The 16,473-nt window shown below is 33.3% G+C and overlaps 1 protein-coding gene across 1 annotated transcript; it reads right to left on the bottom strand.

Moving 5' to 3' along the window:
- Nucleotides 1-1,088: 1,088 nt before the first annotated feature.
- LOC131009779 (uncharacterized) lies at nucleotides 1,089-1,859 on the bottom strand. Its single transcript, XM_057937187.1, has one exon. The coding sequence runs from the start codon at nucleotides 1,857-1,859 to the stop codon at nucleotides 1,089-1,091; it is 771 nt and encodes a 256-aa protein (XP_057793170.1).
- Nucleotides 1,860-16,473: the final 14,614 nt, after the last annotated feature.

The following is a 16,473-nucleotide window of genomic DNA, read 5'->3' as shown; positions in this document are numbered from 1 at the left end:
AAGTCTACGGTGAGGAAGTTCTCACATGAGGGTATGCGTTTATTTTGATTGTAAAAAATTTTATTAGAAAATAATGGATAAAAAAAAGGTGAGAAAATATCATTTTTTTTTATCATGTTTACTAGAGATGAAAAGATAGGAAAATATTTTCACAACCCTACCTTAGGATAATATTAACCAGGTCCAACACTAGAGAGAAAATGAGTGAAAAGGGACTGCCCGAAAAATATTCCACCCTATTTGGAAAATTTTTTTTACTATATGAATATGTGAAAATAATTGAAAATTGGTAAAAATATATTTTTTATCTTATTTTTCATTAAAGTAAATGCACCCTTACAAGAATTCATTAACTCTGATGGGGTTGTTTCATACATATATCCACGCGCGAGGACATTCTCGCATAAGAACTCCTTACTAGTTTAAAATTTGACTAATAATTCATGTCGCACGTAAGAAAAAAACAAATTATACTCCCTCCGTCCACCAAAAATATGCCACAATTTCCTTTTTCGTCCGTCCACAAAAAATATGCCGCATCCATTTTTAGTAGTAGGGTCCACATCATTCCACTCACATTTAAAGTGGGACCTTTACTCCACTACCAACTTCACTCACATTTTATTAAAATCCGTGCCGAAAGTAAAGTGGCATATATTTGGTGGACGGAGGGAGTATTTTTTAATTTTTTTTTTACGTTTATTTATATTAGTGTACAATCATTATTTAATTATAAAAATACACAAAATTATAAAAGTTGAAGATACAATGCCCGTATAAATTAGGATGAGAAAGTAAATTTAATTTAACCAACCAATCCATATGTCCACGATGAGCTCAAAATCCCAGCAACTCATTCGAATCAATTCTATACAGGAAAGTAATTAAACACAATTTACTCGTATTTATTGAACTTCACATGGATAAGAGCCAGATTAGATAATTATTGAAATTAACGGTTATAATACTATAGTATGTACTATAATAAGCAGATGAACTTGGCCAGCTACAGAAAAAAAACAGAGCATTAGACAATTCGACCCACCCAGTTTACACAAACATTTCTGCGACGATTGTTGCAGCAACTGTTAGGCCATCTGCAGCAGTTGATATTTCTGATACTCATCAAACCGACTGTTTGCAGTCTTCTTCGTGGACCAGTTCTCGTCGATGAACGCATCTATTGTGCGCCGGAACTCCTCGCTGCTCAGCCTCTCAATCTCCGCCGCGTCGAACCGCTCGCCGCCGCAGCTCACCGAGTTCCGCCGCGTCTGTGTCTCCGATCTCCGCAGCGTCGCTCTAATCTCTCGCTTCAGCTTCTCCGACTGCGTCCTCTCGAACCGCTTTATCTGCCTCCTCGCGTTATCAATCGCCGCCGCCATGTCGTCGCATTGTGGATTCGGATTCGCCTCCGCGCACACTACGATCTGCTTCTCCTCCTCGTCTATGACTTCGGCGCCGCCTTTGGTCGGAGACGACGGCGGAGGTGGATCGGCAGGCTCTCGGCGATCCGCCTCCGCCGCCGCGTCGCTGTGCTTGACGTACTCGTCGTACAAATCGTCTCCCGGCGGAGTCGAGGCGGCGTCGCTCTGGCGGCGGCAGAGGAGGAAGAGCGAGAAAATGATGGCGTTGCCGATGAGGAAAACGATGTGGTGGTTGAGGAGGTAAGCCGAGAGGTCGACGGCGTAGGCGGCGGCAGCTCTGAGGAGCGGCGGCGCGCGCGCCGACGACCACGATATCGCCCCCAAAACCAGCAGAACCTCGAAGAACTGGCGCAACTTAGCGATTCTGTTGAATGTGGCGATAGCCTTTTCCTTCTCGAATTTGACGAAATCGAAGATTTGCGGTTCCATTTCCATTTCCGCGGGCGAATTTTGGAGGTGGAGTGCTTCAATATTCAGAGGGAGGGGGAGGCTGGAGGAAGGGGAAGAGATTTAGAGAGAGAGTTGAAAAGGGAAGACATGTAAGCACAAGAGATATCATAAGGTGGAGATGGAATGCCCAGTTTTCTGTGTCTAGGATTTTAGAGCCTGCGATTTTGTATAGTATCCCACCATTTAAATAGATTGCAGGAGTGGAGTGGGGTGGGGTGGGGGTGGGGGTGGGGGTGGGGTTTGGGTGGGGAATCCATGAATCATCGTGTTTTATTTTTTAATAATGTTATTTGGATAAAATATATTGGAATAAAAATTAATTATATATTTTTAAAAATTGATTAAATTTAAATTTTTTGGTTCAAAATAAAATAAAATTTAGTTAATTTTATTGTTTTCTCCATATTATAGTTTTTTTTTGTTATTTTTTATATTTTTTTCATTATTAGTATTATTTTTTTGAAGTACAAAAATTTTAAAAACTATAAAAAAACTGCATTGTGGAGAAAATAATAAAAGTGATAAATTTTTTTAAAAATTTAAACCAAATTTTTTAAATAAATCAAGTTTTTCAAATATTTAATTTATTTTTATTCGAATATATTATGTCCAAATAGCGCTACCCTTTATTCTTTTACCTAATCATTTCTAAATGTTTTGCTTGATGAAAAGTACCTTTTGTTACTTTCGTGACTTGTTTAAAACATCATGAATTTGTATACAGGAAAAGGGGAAGTCTTTATTCTATATTTTATTTCCCGTGCCTATTTTTTGAGATATCACGATTCTTTCTTATTTTGTTACTTTTTTGCAATTATTACACGACTTGTAAATTAAGGCAACTATAACATTAAATAAATTTTTAATATTAAAATTTTCCTTTCCTTTAAAAAAACATTAAATTTTTAATATTTTATTGTTAAATTACTAATATAATGCCGATGGGTGTGACATGTCCGGCAAAACCACATCGTTTTTGCTCTAAATTCATCAAAATAGATGGCACTGTGTTTGTGGGTGTGTCATATAGTATATCCTTTTTTTTTTACCAACAACTAAAACTAGCTTTCTACTCAATTGAAAAGGAAATTAAAGTTATCGTTGTAATTGATACGATATAAAAGTTGTGTTAAAGCTGAAAAATGGATGGAAGATTGTAATTTGTTGAAAATTAACACAAAGTTTTGCTAGTGGAATAGTATGCACAAATAAGTGGGAGCAATAGCTATCAAACTCTTCAGCAATTCTCTCAGGATATTTAGTCACCATCTCATTTATGTTGTAAATAGTGGAGAGACAAGTACGAGAGTTATTTGGGAAATGGGGAATTATTATTATCTTTAAGAAAAAAATACGACAATTATTCCTCTTAAGTGAATCGTGATCGAGAGTATTCAAATGATCATGATGATCCAGAGTCCTCTGAATAGCCTCATAATTTGCCTTGCCCGGTTTGCACTATATTATTTCTTTATATATATTCTTAAATATTGCCAATAACTAATTAAGTAATTTGCTTTGAGTAAAATGAAACTTTTGACATTATTTTTGTTAGAAATTTGAAATAACACACTTATTTCATGATATATTTTATTTTTAAATATGACACTTATTCAGATGCATGCGAAAGGAATACATATGACATTACAAAAGTTTATATTATCAATAAAACTATAATAATAACCTATCTAAAAAGAAGTATAGTTATTTTACATAGAAAAAAGGCTTACAATCTAGTTCAAATTAAGTAGATCACAAATAATGCAAGCTGTCAGGGATACTTGCTTCATTGCTTCAGCTTGTGTTGGTTTAGCCAGATTAATGTGGTCCTGATGTTTAATACTCACTTTAGATAAATAATTGCAGCCTTTCAAATTTTGCCAAGCTTCAAACTTCAAACTTCAAACATATTTGCAGTTGCAATGTTTCTTCAAAACATTGATTCTTTAGTAGCCAAAGGTTGTCACATGCTCCTTGACGTGACAAAGTCAAATATTGCAAAATTTAACTCATCAAATTTGGCTTTCTTTAAAATAATGAACCTAACCTACATATAAAAATAAATTTATAAGAATGGTGTAACCAATTCCTTTCAATTGGGCATGCATTTGCAACCTCAATTGGATCTTTCCTATATTTTTTTTTTGGTTCAACTTCTTTTCTATTCTAACCAAAAGTTCAAAACGAAGGATAATGAAAAATTAAAAGTAAAATCGTATAATATGGATATGGTGTTCACTATAATTATTTTCTCTTGTATGCAACAACAATAATTGATCCATTATATTTCACTTGATTTAATGTGACTAATAAGCTTACCCTAGCGTTTGAATTGATTGTAAACATAAATTAATAAAGTATTCGATGCATCCAAGCAACATATGTATGAGTAAGTTGGAAGATTGTGTAATATGTATGCGCTTTAAGAGCAGCTCCAACCGGGCTCTACCACTCAACTTGAGCCCCGCTGGTAGAACTGGTCGTCCGCTGGCGCACCAATTTTAGAGTCGAGTGTGTAGGCTTTTACGTGGAGCTATGCACTCGTCCTATTTAATTATTATTATTATTATTATTATTATTTTTATTATTATTATTTAATTTTGTGTTATTAATTTTAATTTAAATTAAATGTAACTTTATTTTTTATTGTGTGCTATACATTGTAGAAAAGCTTACACTCTTTAATGTGGGATTCAATACAAAATTAATTTAATGTAGCTTCTCTTTTTACAGTGCACTTCACATCGTATATACACTTTTCGATGCAGGCCGGGATAGAATACAAATCAACTAAACATAGCTTCTCTTCTTATAGTGCACTATACATTATAGAGAAGCATACACTTTTCGATGTGAGATACTACAATACAAAATCAATTTTTTCACCTAATTTTTAATTTCAATTTTTTATTTTTTATTTTAAAATTCTAAACCTTTTCAATTCTTTTTAATATTATTTTTTATTTTAATTATTGTAATTCTAAAATTTTAAGTTTAATGGAAATTTTTATTTTAAAATTTAATATTTATTTTAATTTTGAAATGCATTTAAATTAGAGAAATGAGATGAATTGAAAATGAAATTTTCAGAGACCCAATTAAAGCCAATCCACTGTGGAGTGGATTCTATAAGATGGGGACCACCCCCTTTGGGTGGGAGATGCTCAAATATAATAGTCTCCCAAAACCGAAGGAAATTAATAAGGGTGTAAGCCTGTTGGTTATTAATTGTGTAAATATGTTTTTTTTTTTTTTCTCAACAAAATACACGAAATTATTAAGGATAAATATTCGATTATAATGTTTGAATCAATAGTCAAATGTGCAATACATTTTTGTGTGGCAAAGTGCAGAAACAAACATGACAAGCAGGACGTAAGAAGAGATGTCTCTGAGAAGGACTGTGAGGTGTCATGGAAGAATTTTTAGAAGGCGAAGCCTGCTTTCGCTATGAACACGATCATGGGCTTGTTGTAGATGGTAAGAAATGGTCATGGCCGAAACGAGGGACGTGCTGTATGGATGTGGATATGCTCTACGAAGGTTTGAACGTGTTCGGCGTGGGACTTATAGCTCATAACGAGGATGGAAAAACCTGTGCAACAATGATAAAGAAGAAAATACTGACGTCAAATATTATGGTGGCCGAGGTGATGGTGGTGGTAGATGGTATTGTGATGAGTTTGGAATATGGCCCTACACCTGATAAGTGTCTACACGGACTTTATGCTTGCGGCTTGGGTTATGGCCGGTTCGGCAGAGGACATCGCATTGTTACCACAGGACATCCGAGACATTTTGGAAGCATTGTAAAATTTAATTGGAGTCTCGGCGAATGAAGCCGCACATAGTTTAACGCAATTTGCATGACACATTAAGCAACGGATAAAGTGGTCTCATGATTTCCCTGATAGGCTTAAAGACACTGTACAGAACGACTTTGAGTAATAAATTACTCCCTTCGTTCCAACTTTTAGTATCCATTTGAGAGTGACACGAGTTTTACTAAAGTGGTTAGGTGTGTTGTGAGTGGAATAAAGGTCCAACAAAATAATAAAAGTAGAGTAAAGGTTCCACTTACTTTTACTAAAAATAAAAATGAATATTAAAATGTGGGACATTCAAAAAAGGAAAGTTAGATACTAAAAGCAGGAACGGAGGGAGTATTAGTCTTTCTATCTAAAAAAAAAAAAAAAAACCAAATCATCAATTTAATACGTGACCTATGAAAATGACGTGGCTCATCGAAATGCTATGTATAATTTTATGTAAATTAGAAAAATGCTGTGAAATAGATCTTAATCAAAAAGAGGTTGTTTTATGTAGTTCACAAGAAGAAATAAAAATTATCTAGTTTATGTTAAATCAAAACGACACTGTCTTTGTTTATATATGCAGGTAGAGTGAGGCGTGGTTGTTTGTGGCTGCCAAAAGTCAAGTCTCCGGTGAGGTCAAGAATCGGATAAATGGAAATTTTATTGATAAGACATTTTCAATTGTAGCTAATATTCTATTGCAAATAATTCCGACAACTTCAGGAGAAGAGGAGGCATTTACCTATTACAAAGATTGCAGTTCGAGGTGAATTGTAATGCATGAGAAACGTTTTTATATTTTTATAAAATTAGTATCAACTCAATCATCTTATTTATAAATATAATAAAAATTAATTTTAATTAAATATATTTGAGTTGAATATTAAAAATAAAAATATAAACAAGAATTTACAATAATGAAAATTGATATTGTGAAAAGGAAAAAAAATAAGTTAAGAAATAAATCTATTTGAAAAAAGACGAGAGAGGAGTGAGATTTTTTTTTTGATATTCTAATCTTTAAATAAATATAACTTTTACATTTTAAATCAAATATTTACATAAAATATATCAAATTAAAGCTCTTATCTTGGTATTTAATTTAATATGCATATTATAATCAATCGAATTTCACAATTTCATAACGAAATAAAAATAAATAAAAAAATAAAGAAAAAGGAATAAAAGGGAAAAAATATACTCCATTTTATTATAATTACAAATAAAATTTTAATTTTATTATAATTACAAAATTTTCTACTCAATTTTGAAATTGATTTCAAATTGAAAATTACCTTTTTAATATATTATAAATCATAAATTATTATTATTATTATTATTATTATTATTATTATTATTATTATTATTATTATTATTATTATTATTATTATTATTATTATTATTATTATTATTACTGCATTTAAATTGCGTCAGTGTCTTGTAGAAAATTAACCAAAATGTTTTTTGGGTAAAATATAAATAAAAATTGAATCGATCAATGAGAATGAGGGGAATTTTTTATAGATATGTACTAATTGAATGCGTCGGTATAATACATAATCATATATATAATGGGCAAAAGATATCGGTCTCCATTTTTAGTTTTAGTTTTTATCCGTGGATTTGTTAAAATCCTTATTTAACGAATCTCATAATTTTGTGAACTTTTTTTTGGGGAAAAAATACATAACATATTAATGCATGTTGTAATTAACAATATCAAGAAGTCATGACGGAAAATCATACTTACAGAGCATTACATCCTGAAAATAATTTACCAATTTAACAAGCTCATGTGCAATTGTTCGCCTCACGGCGCATATGATAATAATCTATCACCATTGAATTCCTAGCACTCTCAAAAGCCTCTTAGAGATCATCAGAAAGAGACTCGGACTCATGAAAAGCTATTATGAAGTATATGCATAGCCAGGAGAGAATCAGAAAACAAGCAAATCGACCCAATATCATTCTGAATACAATTGCTAATTTTGTGAACTTTTTCGTTATCTCATAAATTATTAACCCCTTTACGTCGAGGAGGCCTACATCAAACAGTAAAGTTGAGCACCAAAATCTCTCTCTCTAATAGGTCATTGGTACAAGTCGATTAATTTCTAACTTACTTTGCATAATTGATAAAGTACATGATTGATTATTTTTATCATTCATATAAGATTATTTCCATCTCAGTTATCAAGCAAAACTAACTCAAATTATAGAAATTATCAAAAACCTTAAAATATCCTAAAGTTTCAATCCATCAAATTAAATAAAAGATTAGCCTTAATATTTTTACATTAAGGAGGCGTCTATTTTGGAGGATGAGCCTTAATAGATAAAAATAGTAAGACTAATCCCTTGTTTACATTGATGGATTGAAATTTTAGGATATCTCAAGGCCCTAGATTATTTTAATCATTCAAGTTAATTTTGCTTGAATATTATCCCATGTAAAAAGTGGAATTGGAAAAATTCTATTCTCGAATATAAAAATATTCAATCATGCAAAGTAAACGTCTCTTAAAGTTAATCCTCAAAATTAAACGACGCCCAAACCTATATTCTTGATTAATTAGGACACAACCAAATTACAACCATCAAAGTAGAAGACGATGAAGAAAGTGACACTACTAAGCGTAGCAGTCACCACCGTCTTCTACATCCTTTTGTTTAGCTTTTTCACTCTTAGTTGGTTTAAGAAATCTTGCAACATTCCCAAATTGTAGGTTCTGTTAAATAAGGATTCAACGAAATTAAAAATAAAAATACAAGAATTTATTAAAATGAAAAAATTGTACAAGAATAAAAACAAAAGTATTGGGACATCTAAATATGTTTTGTCTAGTAATTTCTTCACCCAAGTTAAGGGTTTAAGAATTTTTTGATTATACTCTATTAATTTCTTCACCCAAGTTAAGGGCTTATCAATCAAACATCAAATCTCCATAATCTTAATCGACAGTGACATTATTGTCCTTGTTTTCAATCACATTTATGCAATCAATTCTTAATTTCTTTTTAGATGCCTCAGATTAAATAGAAATTAATTAGGGGTGGGAGACAGACCTCGCAAAGGGGAAAATGAAAAGAACTTAAGATTCTTTCTACGAGACGTAATATATCTTTCAAAAATTGATTTGTAATAAAATACTATACATTATTATTGAAGATTTCGGAACTGATTTGCCTCTGTTTCCTTACATAGCGAACCAGTTGTAAGTTTGTAACAATTAACAAAGACTATTTTACAAGTCAAAAAAAAAAACAAAGACTATTTTAAACTTAGGTTAATGGCCGAAAAATACATTAACTATCATCGAATTTATATTTTACACATGAACTTAAAAAATAGTTCCAAAATACATCATCTTTTAATTTAATTGCAATTTGCACATGCGTTGACCATCCATTAAATCCTAGATGACGTGTCTTCCGGAATTTGCAGACGTGGACGCACCGCCGATCATGTAAAATGACATCGTTTTGTCAAACTTTTTAAAATAAAAATAAATAAATAAATAAAGGAAAAAACCCTAGGATCGCCAAATCCCCTCCGCCGCTCACCGCTTCACGACCCCCGCCCCCACCTCCGGTTGCAGGTGTGCCGCGTGGTCCCGCTCCTCGCTTACCTGATGCTCAGTCGCGCCAGCTGTGGAGAATGCTCAAATCCTCTCCCGACGCTCCACCGACTAGCGCGGCAAGGAAATCGGCGGCGCCAGATTTCTCCATGCAAATTCGATTGGTTTGCTTGGTGGAGGCGGTGGAAGCACTTGATCTGTGTTTGGGGGGTGGCGCCGGCGGCGGCGAGGAGGGAGAGGAGCTGGGATTTGGTGAGGGGGGCCTTGGGGGTGGGGAGGAGCTCGACGTCGTGGGAGGCGTGGAGGGTGCACCAGGACTGGATGAGGCGGCGGAGGGTGACGTTGGGGGTGAGGTCAGCGTCGAAGAGGGGCTGCTTTGTGAGGGGGCAGGTGCGGATTTCCAGTGCTGGAGCGAGGGGATTGCTCGGCCTCTGAGAGGGGAGAGGGGTTCTTATTTATTTATTTTTGAAGAAATTCTTCAAAATATCAAAAGAGAAGACAATTTAATTTTTGGGCAAAACGACGTGGTTTGCCAGTATGTAAAAAAGCTAACTTTAATACTGTTCACGTCATCGCTGGTCAAATTTAAAAGTAATCGAAACTTTTGTCGTGTGTAAATTACAACTAAATTAAAAAATGATATATTGTGGAACTATTTTTTAAGGTCATGTGTAATATGCAAATTCGATGATAATTCGTGTATTTTTCGGTTATTAACGCTTTAAACTTATACCTCTTCCCTTACATTACAATTTGAGATATTATATCCCATTCTTGGGTGTCTTAGACTCCCACTCATATTCCACGAGCAAATTTTTGTTTTCATTTTGTTTTTATTTTCTTCAATTTTAATTTTTAGTGCATTAATTATACTTCATTAATCTATTTAATTAGACCTTAATTATAATTATTTTTTTACATTTAATTTGAATTTTTAAATTATTATGTGATGATAATTAGGATTGATTATTCCATAACTAGAAAATATAATTTCTTGAAGCTTTAATTTGTATCGGTAATAAATATTTTAAATTATAAATTTAATTGTAAAAAATTATGAGCTATAAATGTATAATTGTGAAATAGTGGATCCGAATCAATTACATTTGACCCATACTATTGATCACTTACTAGCAGTTGTTGTTCATCCTAATTATGGGGCAACAAAAAAACCTAAAAGAAAGTTATATAGGGTTAAAAAGGCATTTTGTCAAACAAATTAAACTCTACATTTCATTTTTCTTTCACCCAAAAAAAGTAGGTGAAAGAAATTAAATAAAGGCAAAATTTGTCATGCATTGCACTAAAAAACCTAGACCACTTTTTGATATTGCCCAGCGTGAACGTTAAGAAGTTGAGACCTCAATTATTTGCAAAGGAAAGTCGTGAATTTTGTCCATTAAAACCACAAAAAATGAATTTGACCTAAAAATAACTAAAAGGGGAGCAAAGACCGTGAATTCGTGTGGCTTAGCCAAATTCATTATCAACACCAAATTTATAAGTCACATTCAATTTTTTTTGTTATTTTCTATTGCCGCGTCAAATGGGTTGTTTCTGCCATGTGCCTCAGTTCTTTGAAACACATAACATACAAAATTATAAAAGTGACATATATAATAATATTAATTTATATTAGAAATATTTTAAAAATACTTCGTTATAAATTAAAATTATTAGCATTAAAGTACTTCGTTAAATATTCTCAATAGATTATATGAGATGTTAGCACTAAGATCGTCGAATTTGTACGTTCAAAAGTGTGATTCTTTTTTTTGATTGAATAAAGTTAAAGTGTGATTAATTTTTGCAAAGGATTATGAGAAACCTATCAGCTTAATAAGGCGAGATTTGGACATTTTTTTAATTCTTTTGAAATATTTTTTCTCGAATATAAAGTTTTTTTTTAGATAAAGATTTTTCTCGAATATAAAGTTTAGGGTGAGGATGAGAAAAAGAATTTGGGACCCGTGTTGGACACGCGTTTGTAACCCAAATTACTAAGTTGAAAGTAAAAAAGAAAAAAGAAGGTTTCCCAAATGGATCACGGAGGGCATTTTCTTTTTGCCTCCATAGTATTAGTGGTGAACTTTTCGATAATTTCAAAACCTTATTTATAATTTTTTTTTGATAAACTAATTAATAAATAAAAAAATTAAAGACTGCGTCACAGTAAATTTAAACTTAAAATATTAAATCTTAAATATTAATTTCTCTACCACTATGCTAATACACACGATCTTGTTACTTACAAGATAATTATCTTCATGCCCAAAAGAAGTGAACCTATTAGAGTGAGATGGAGGGAGTATTTTTTTTCGCTATAAAAATAATAGAAAAAAATAAAATAAATTAAATCTATTAACATCAAATCAAATAATCAATTTGCAAATACAATTAAAAACAAATTAAGAATCTTAAAGAGTGCATATCAACAGCGTCAGCTTCGGTTTTAGTTAACGGAAGCCCATATGGAGAATTCAAGCTACAAAAGGGCTTGCGCCAAGGTGATCCACTCTCCCCACTTCTGTTCCTAAGAGCATCCGCATTGAAGTTACATGATAGTCTACATGATAGCCTACTTGATGAGGGGGGGGGGACCACATTGAGTAAGGAGACCGCATTGGGGTTACATGATAGCCTACATGATTTTTTTAGTTTTGATTTTTCCATTTTTCATTTAAGTTTAATTGCATAAATTTAAATCACACAATTTACTTCAAATTTAAATTGCATTAATTTTGAAATCCTAAAAATTACATAAAACTTAATAAAATAAAAACAAAGAAAAAAAAATGGAAATTGGCTAAATAGCCGTTGCAAAAATCGACGATTTTCAAATTTTTTTTTTTTTAAATTGGCGCGTGTAAAACACGCGCCCGAATTTGGAGAGGTCGTGAGGCACCCGTTCTATCGCGGGGCTCTCAAGTGATGGAGGGCTGCATCGCCCTACACGATGCCGAGCCTACTCGAGTAAGCCGCATCGTGTAGAGCGATGCGGATGCTCCAATTGCAGCAGAAGGACTAAGCTTATTAGTGGATAAGGCAAAAGAAGAAAGATCATTCTCATGGGTTAAAGTGGGAAGTGATGAAGTAGAGATTTCACATCTCCAATTTGCAGACGATACCCTAATGTTCAGAGAAGGCACAAAAGCAAACATCCAAAGTGTCAAAGGTATTATTCAGAGCTTCGAACTGATTTCTGGATTGAAAGTGAACTTTCGAAAAAGCATCTTGGCAAGAATTAATATTTCAGAGAAAGAATTGGAGGAATTATCTGTGGAGCTCAACTATAAAGTAGGCTCTTTGCCCTTCAAATATCTTGGAGTCCCGATTGGAGCCAATCCAAGAAAAGAAGCAATGTGGCAACCCGTGTTTGACACCATACGAAGAAGGTTGAATAGATGGGAAAACAAACATCTTTCTCTTGGTGGAAGAATTGTTATGATAAAGTCGGTGTTGTCTAACATACCTATTTACTATCTATCGCTTTTTCGTGCTCCGTCTAAGGTGATCAAAAAAATTATCACACTTCAAATAGACTTTCCTTGTCGGGTAAGGAGGGGGGGAATAAGAAGATAGTGTGGGTTGCATGGGAAGATATTTGTAAAAGAAAAGAGGTTGGGGGGTTAGGAATTAAACATATAGAATGGTTTAATAAGAGTTTGATGGGAAAATGGGGTTGGGGATTCAGAGTGGAAAGTGATTCTTTATGGTGCAAGGTCTTATTTTCAAAATATAGGGTGAGAGGAGTGAATGGGAGAAATGTAGGGGATATGAGACATTGGGAGATGGGAAGAGGATCAGTTTGGTGGAGAGATTTGTGCGAACATATTCCCTCTGCTACTTGGTTTGAGGAAAATATCAAAAAGAGAATTGAGGATGGAGATAATACAAGCTTTTGGCGTGACGTTTGGGTAGGTGATACCAGCCTCCTTAGTGGATTTAATAGGCTATTCAGAGTAGCAGTAGATAAAGATAAAGGAAAATTGATTGATAATCTGTGGGAGTGGGAGTGAAAATCGAGGAGGGATTTATTTGAGTGAGAGATAGAATTATTTGCTCGTTTAATTTCTCTTATTGACAGGTTCAAGCCAACTAAAAACAAAGAGGATGGTTGGACGTGGGCTGCAAAAGTAATGGAATTTACTCTTCAAAGTCGTCTTATTTGGAGATCGAAAACAGAGCAAGTCAAAGAAGATGGGCAGATGAAAATCTGAAAAATATCTGGTGCAAGTTCGCTCCAAGCATGGCAATCTCATTTTGTTGGAAACTTCTTCAAAATCAAATTCCAACACGACAAAATCTATTGAAAAAGGGTGTGATATGCGAGCTTGATGATGGCAGGTGCCCTTTCTGCTCGACACAAGGTGAATCTGTTGAACACTTATTTTTCTCATGCTCGTTTGCATATAGAGTTTGGGTCAAGTGTTTAGTTGGTTTGGTATTTATTATGTCGGGCATGATACTTCGTCTTGCCACTTTTTGCAACATTTGGGGATTGCAAGGGAGAAAAGTTCGGTGGATTGGTGGAAGGCTCTTTGGATTTGTGTTATATGGAACTTATGGATTCATCGAAATGATTAAAGTGAAGTTTTGGTTTTGGGTATCAAATCTATCTCCTAGTGTTACTTGTTATAGTTTGAGTGATTGGATTTGTAATCCATCTTATTGCCTTAAGTTGTTGTAATTTGGCTCTTTTTATCCGTATGTAACTTTGAATCTAGTTTTTAGGTTGCACTCCTCGTGCGTGAATAAAATTTTCATTTACAAAGAAAATAAAAAAGTCTTAAACCATATTATTGTAAATCTAAACACAATAAAAATAAATGAATATCACGTCATACCATATAGTTTGCTAAATAACATTTTAAAATGTCTAAATAAATTTCCTAAAGAACATGAATCTATGTTTTTCCTTTTTTCTATTTAAGGATTAATTCGAAAGGATGACCTAATGTTTACAATTTGAATTACATTTCATGCATTTTGTTAATATGTATATGTGTGAAAAAAAAGATATGTATGAGTGGAAATTTATGACCGTACGTTTATCTTAGTGAGAGTGAAAATAAGGAATTATATAATAAAGTATATTATATTATATTATATGTGTACCTTTACCTTTAATTTATTTCTAATCCGCGGATCCAAATTTTATGTCAATATTAATTCACTTATAATATTTGCGGATAATCCGACATGTGTTGCCCACCTCCTTCGCCTGTCCATGAGTAGGAATTATGATTATTACTATTTCAAAAATTTAATAAATGAGTAAATTTCCAACTCAATTTTATATATTTTCATTGTTTATACCAAATTACCTCGTAATATCAATTGGGTCTTAGAGCACCTGAATCAATTGACTCATCGGTCTTATTTAAATTGATCTTAGGGATAAATCAATCGATGCAAGGTACTCTGACTCGAGCGCCGATGCGATTGGATGAGTAGGGCGTAATGGACAAAAGATCAAGCACTTATATTACATGCACATGTATTAGAAAGAAAAAAAAAATGAAAAATAGGTTTCAACCGACGAAAAAAAAAAAACTGGCACTAGCCATTTTTTTTATATCTTGATTCTTTTATCTGATTTTATTTATTTTCTTTGCTTGAGTCTAGTTTCAGTACATCATTATATTTTTGTTTGCTTACCTAGATATTGACTTAGTATTTATTATGATTACTTGTAGTATTTTTCATATCAATGCATGTGGATACAATACTCGATTTGCTATTTATGCTATAATTGCACCGTGTTAGTTGTGGTAATATATTGCTAGAATTTTAGTGATCAATGGTCATAGCAATGATATGACTCGGGACAATGCGTAAACCTTGTACACATTCAGAAACAAGGGCGTTCCATTCAAATGGTGGAATGCGTGGAGAATTCTTCGATATAACCGAAAGTTCAAATCATTGTATCTCGAGAGCGACGTTCATTTCTCCAAGAGGACAAAAATGTCAAAGAACGGCGATTTCACAATATTGGCGTCGAGCGAAGAAATTTCTTCTAGCCAACCAATAGCTAACAAGGGAGCAAGGGCGGTGAAAGCTGCGGCCAAGGGCAAATGATCTCAAGCCTCGATGTTGTCCGCGAGTTCCTAAACTTTATGGGCAAGACACGAGCAAAACTCTCACTGCAACCGTTTTTTGCTATTATTTTAATTACGCTCCAAATGCACAGTATAGATGCAATAAGTGAAAGCAAGGGCCGTAAGATTGTATCCCACAACCACAAGGATTGGTGAATTCAAACTTCTAAATACTATTTCATCTATCCACGAAAAATGGTGCACATTTACTATTTTTGGCGTTCATGAAAAATGGGGCACTTTCTCTTTTAGTACATGGACCCACTTGTTTTTCTTATATTTTATCTTTATAAATACCCCTTATTTACAAAAAAAAAAAATAATCATCTAATTCAATCTCATCCATTCATTTTATACAATAGTGGGACCCTTTTATCCACTAATCATCTTTTTTTTTTAATTAAAACTCGTGCCTAAAAAATGTGTCTCATTTTTCGTGGACGGATATAGTATTACTAAGTTGTTTTCAACGTATTTAGATAATCAAAGTTCAAAAGATGTTGATAACTAAAATAAAGCTAAATAAAGTGAGCTAACAAGATAACAATAACATAATCATAGTTAATTACTAAATTGGGGAATGGTTTGAAGGAAAGTTATCCTAGGGTCTAGATTTTGATGGATAATAATGAACTTCAATCTATGTTAACTAACTCTTGGATAAACCTAACTATCTAGGGCGATCTCACACCTAGTTTTAGTCTCCTCCCTGATGACTAAAACGGTAGATTACAGATCATAATTGTTGTTTCGCGGTCAATTTCTAACCTATAACTCCAAAAAACACCAAAGATCAATAATGCTCTCACTCAAACTCTCAACCTCCAGATTTATTGAGATGATGTGTCTTAAGCTCCTAATCTATGTTAATTATCCTCTCCCAATTCAAATCAACACAATAGAAATGCTCAAATGGTGATCAATCATTCAAACAAGAAAACAAACCTAGGGTTCAAAGAGATAGAGACATTCAAACAAGAGTTAAATTAAAGTAAACATCAATTCAATACAAATCCATCTAATCTAATACCTAAGATAGAGAATTAAAGTCGAGCATATTCATAAAACAGATCTCAAGTCATAAAAAGACATAAACAAA

The sequence above is a fragment of the Salvia miltiorrhiza genome, chromosome 2 (assembly GCF_028751815.1).
Source record: "Salvia miltiorrhiza cultivar Shanhuang (shh) chromosome 2, IMPLAD_Smil_shh, whole genome shotgun sequence".
Taxonomy (NCBI): Eukaryota; Viridiplantae; Streptophyta; class Magnoliopsida; order Lamiales; family Lamiaceae; genus Salvia; species Salvia miltiorrhiza.
Note: the sequence above shows the minus strand (reverse complement) of the source record. Positions and strands in the feature narration are given on the sequence as shown.

Excerpts from the sequence above, each read along its gene's own strand:
- LOC131009779 (XM_057937187.1), bottom strand. The coding sequence starts at position 1,859 with ATGGAAATGGAACCGCAAATCTTCGATTTCGTCAAATTCGAGAAGGAA.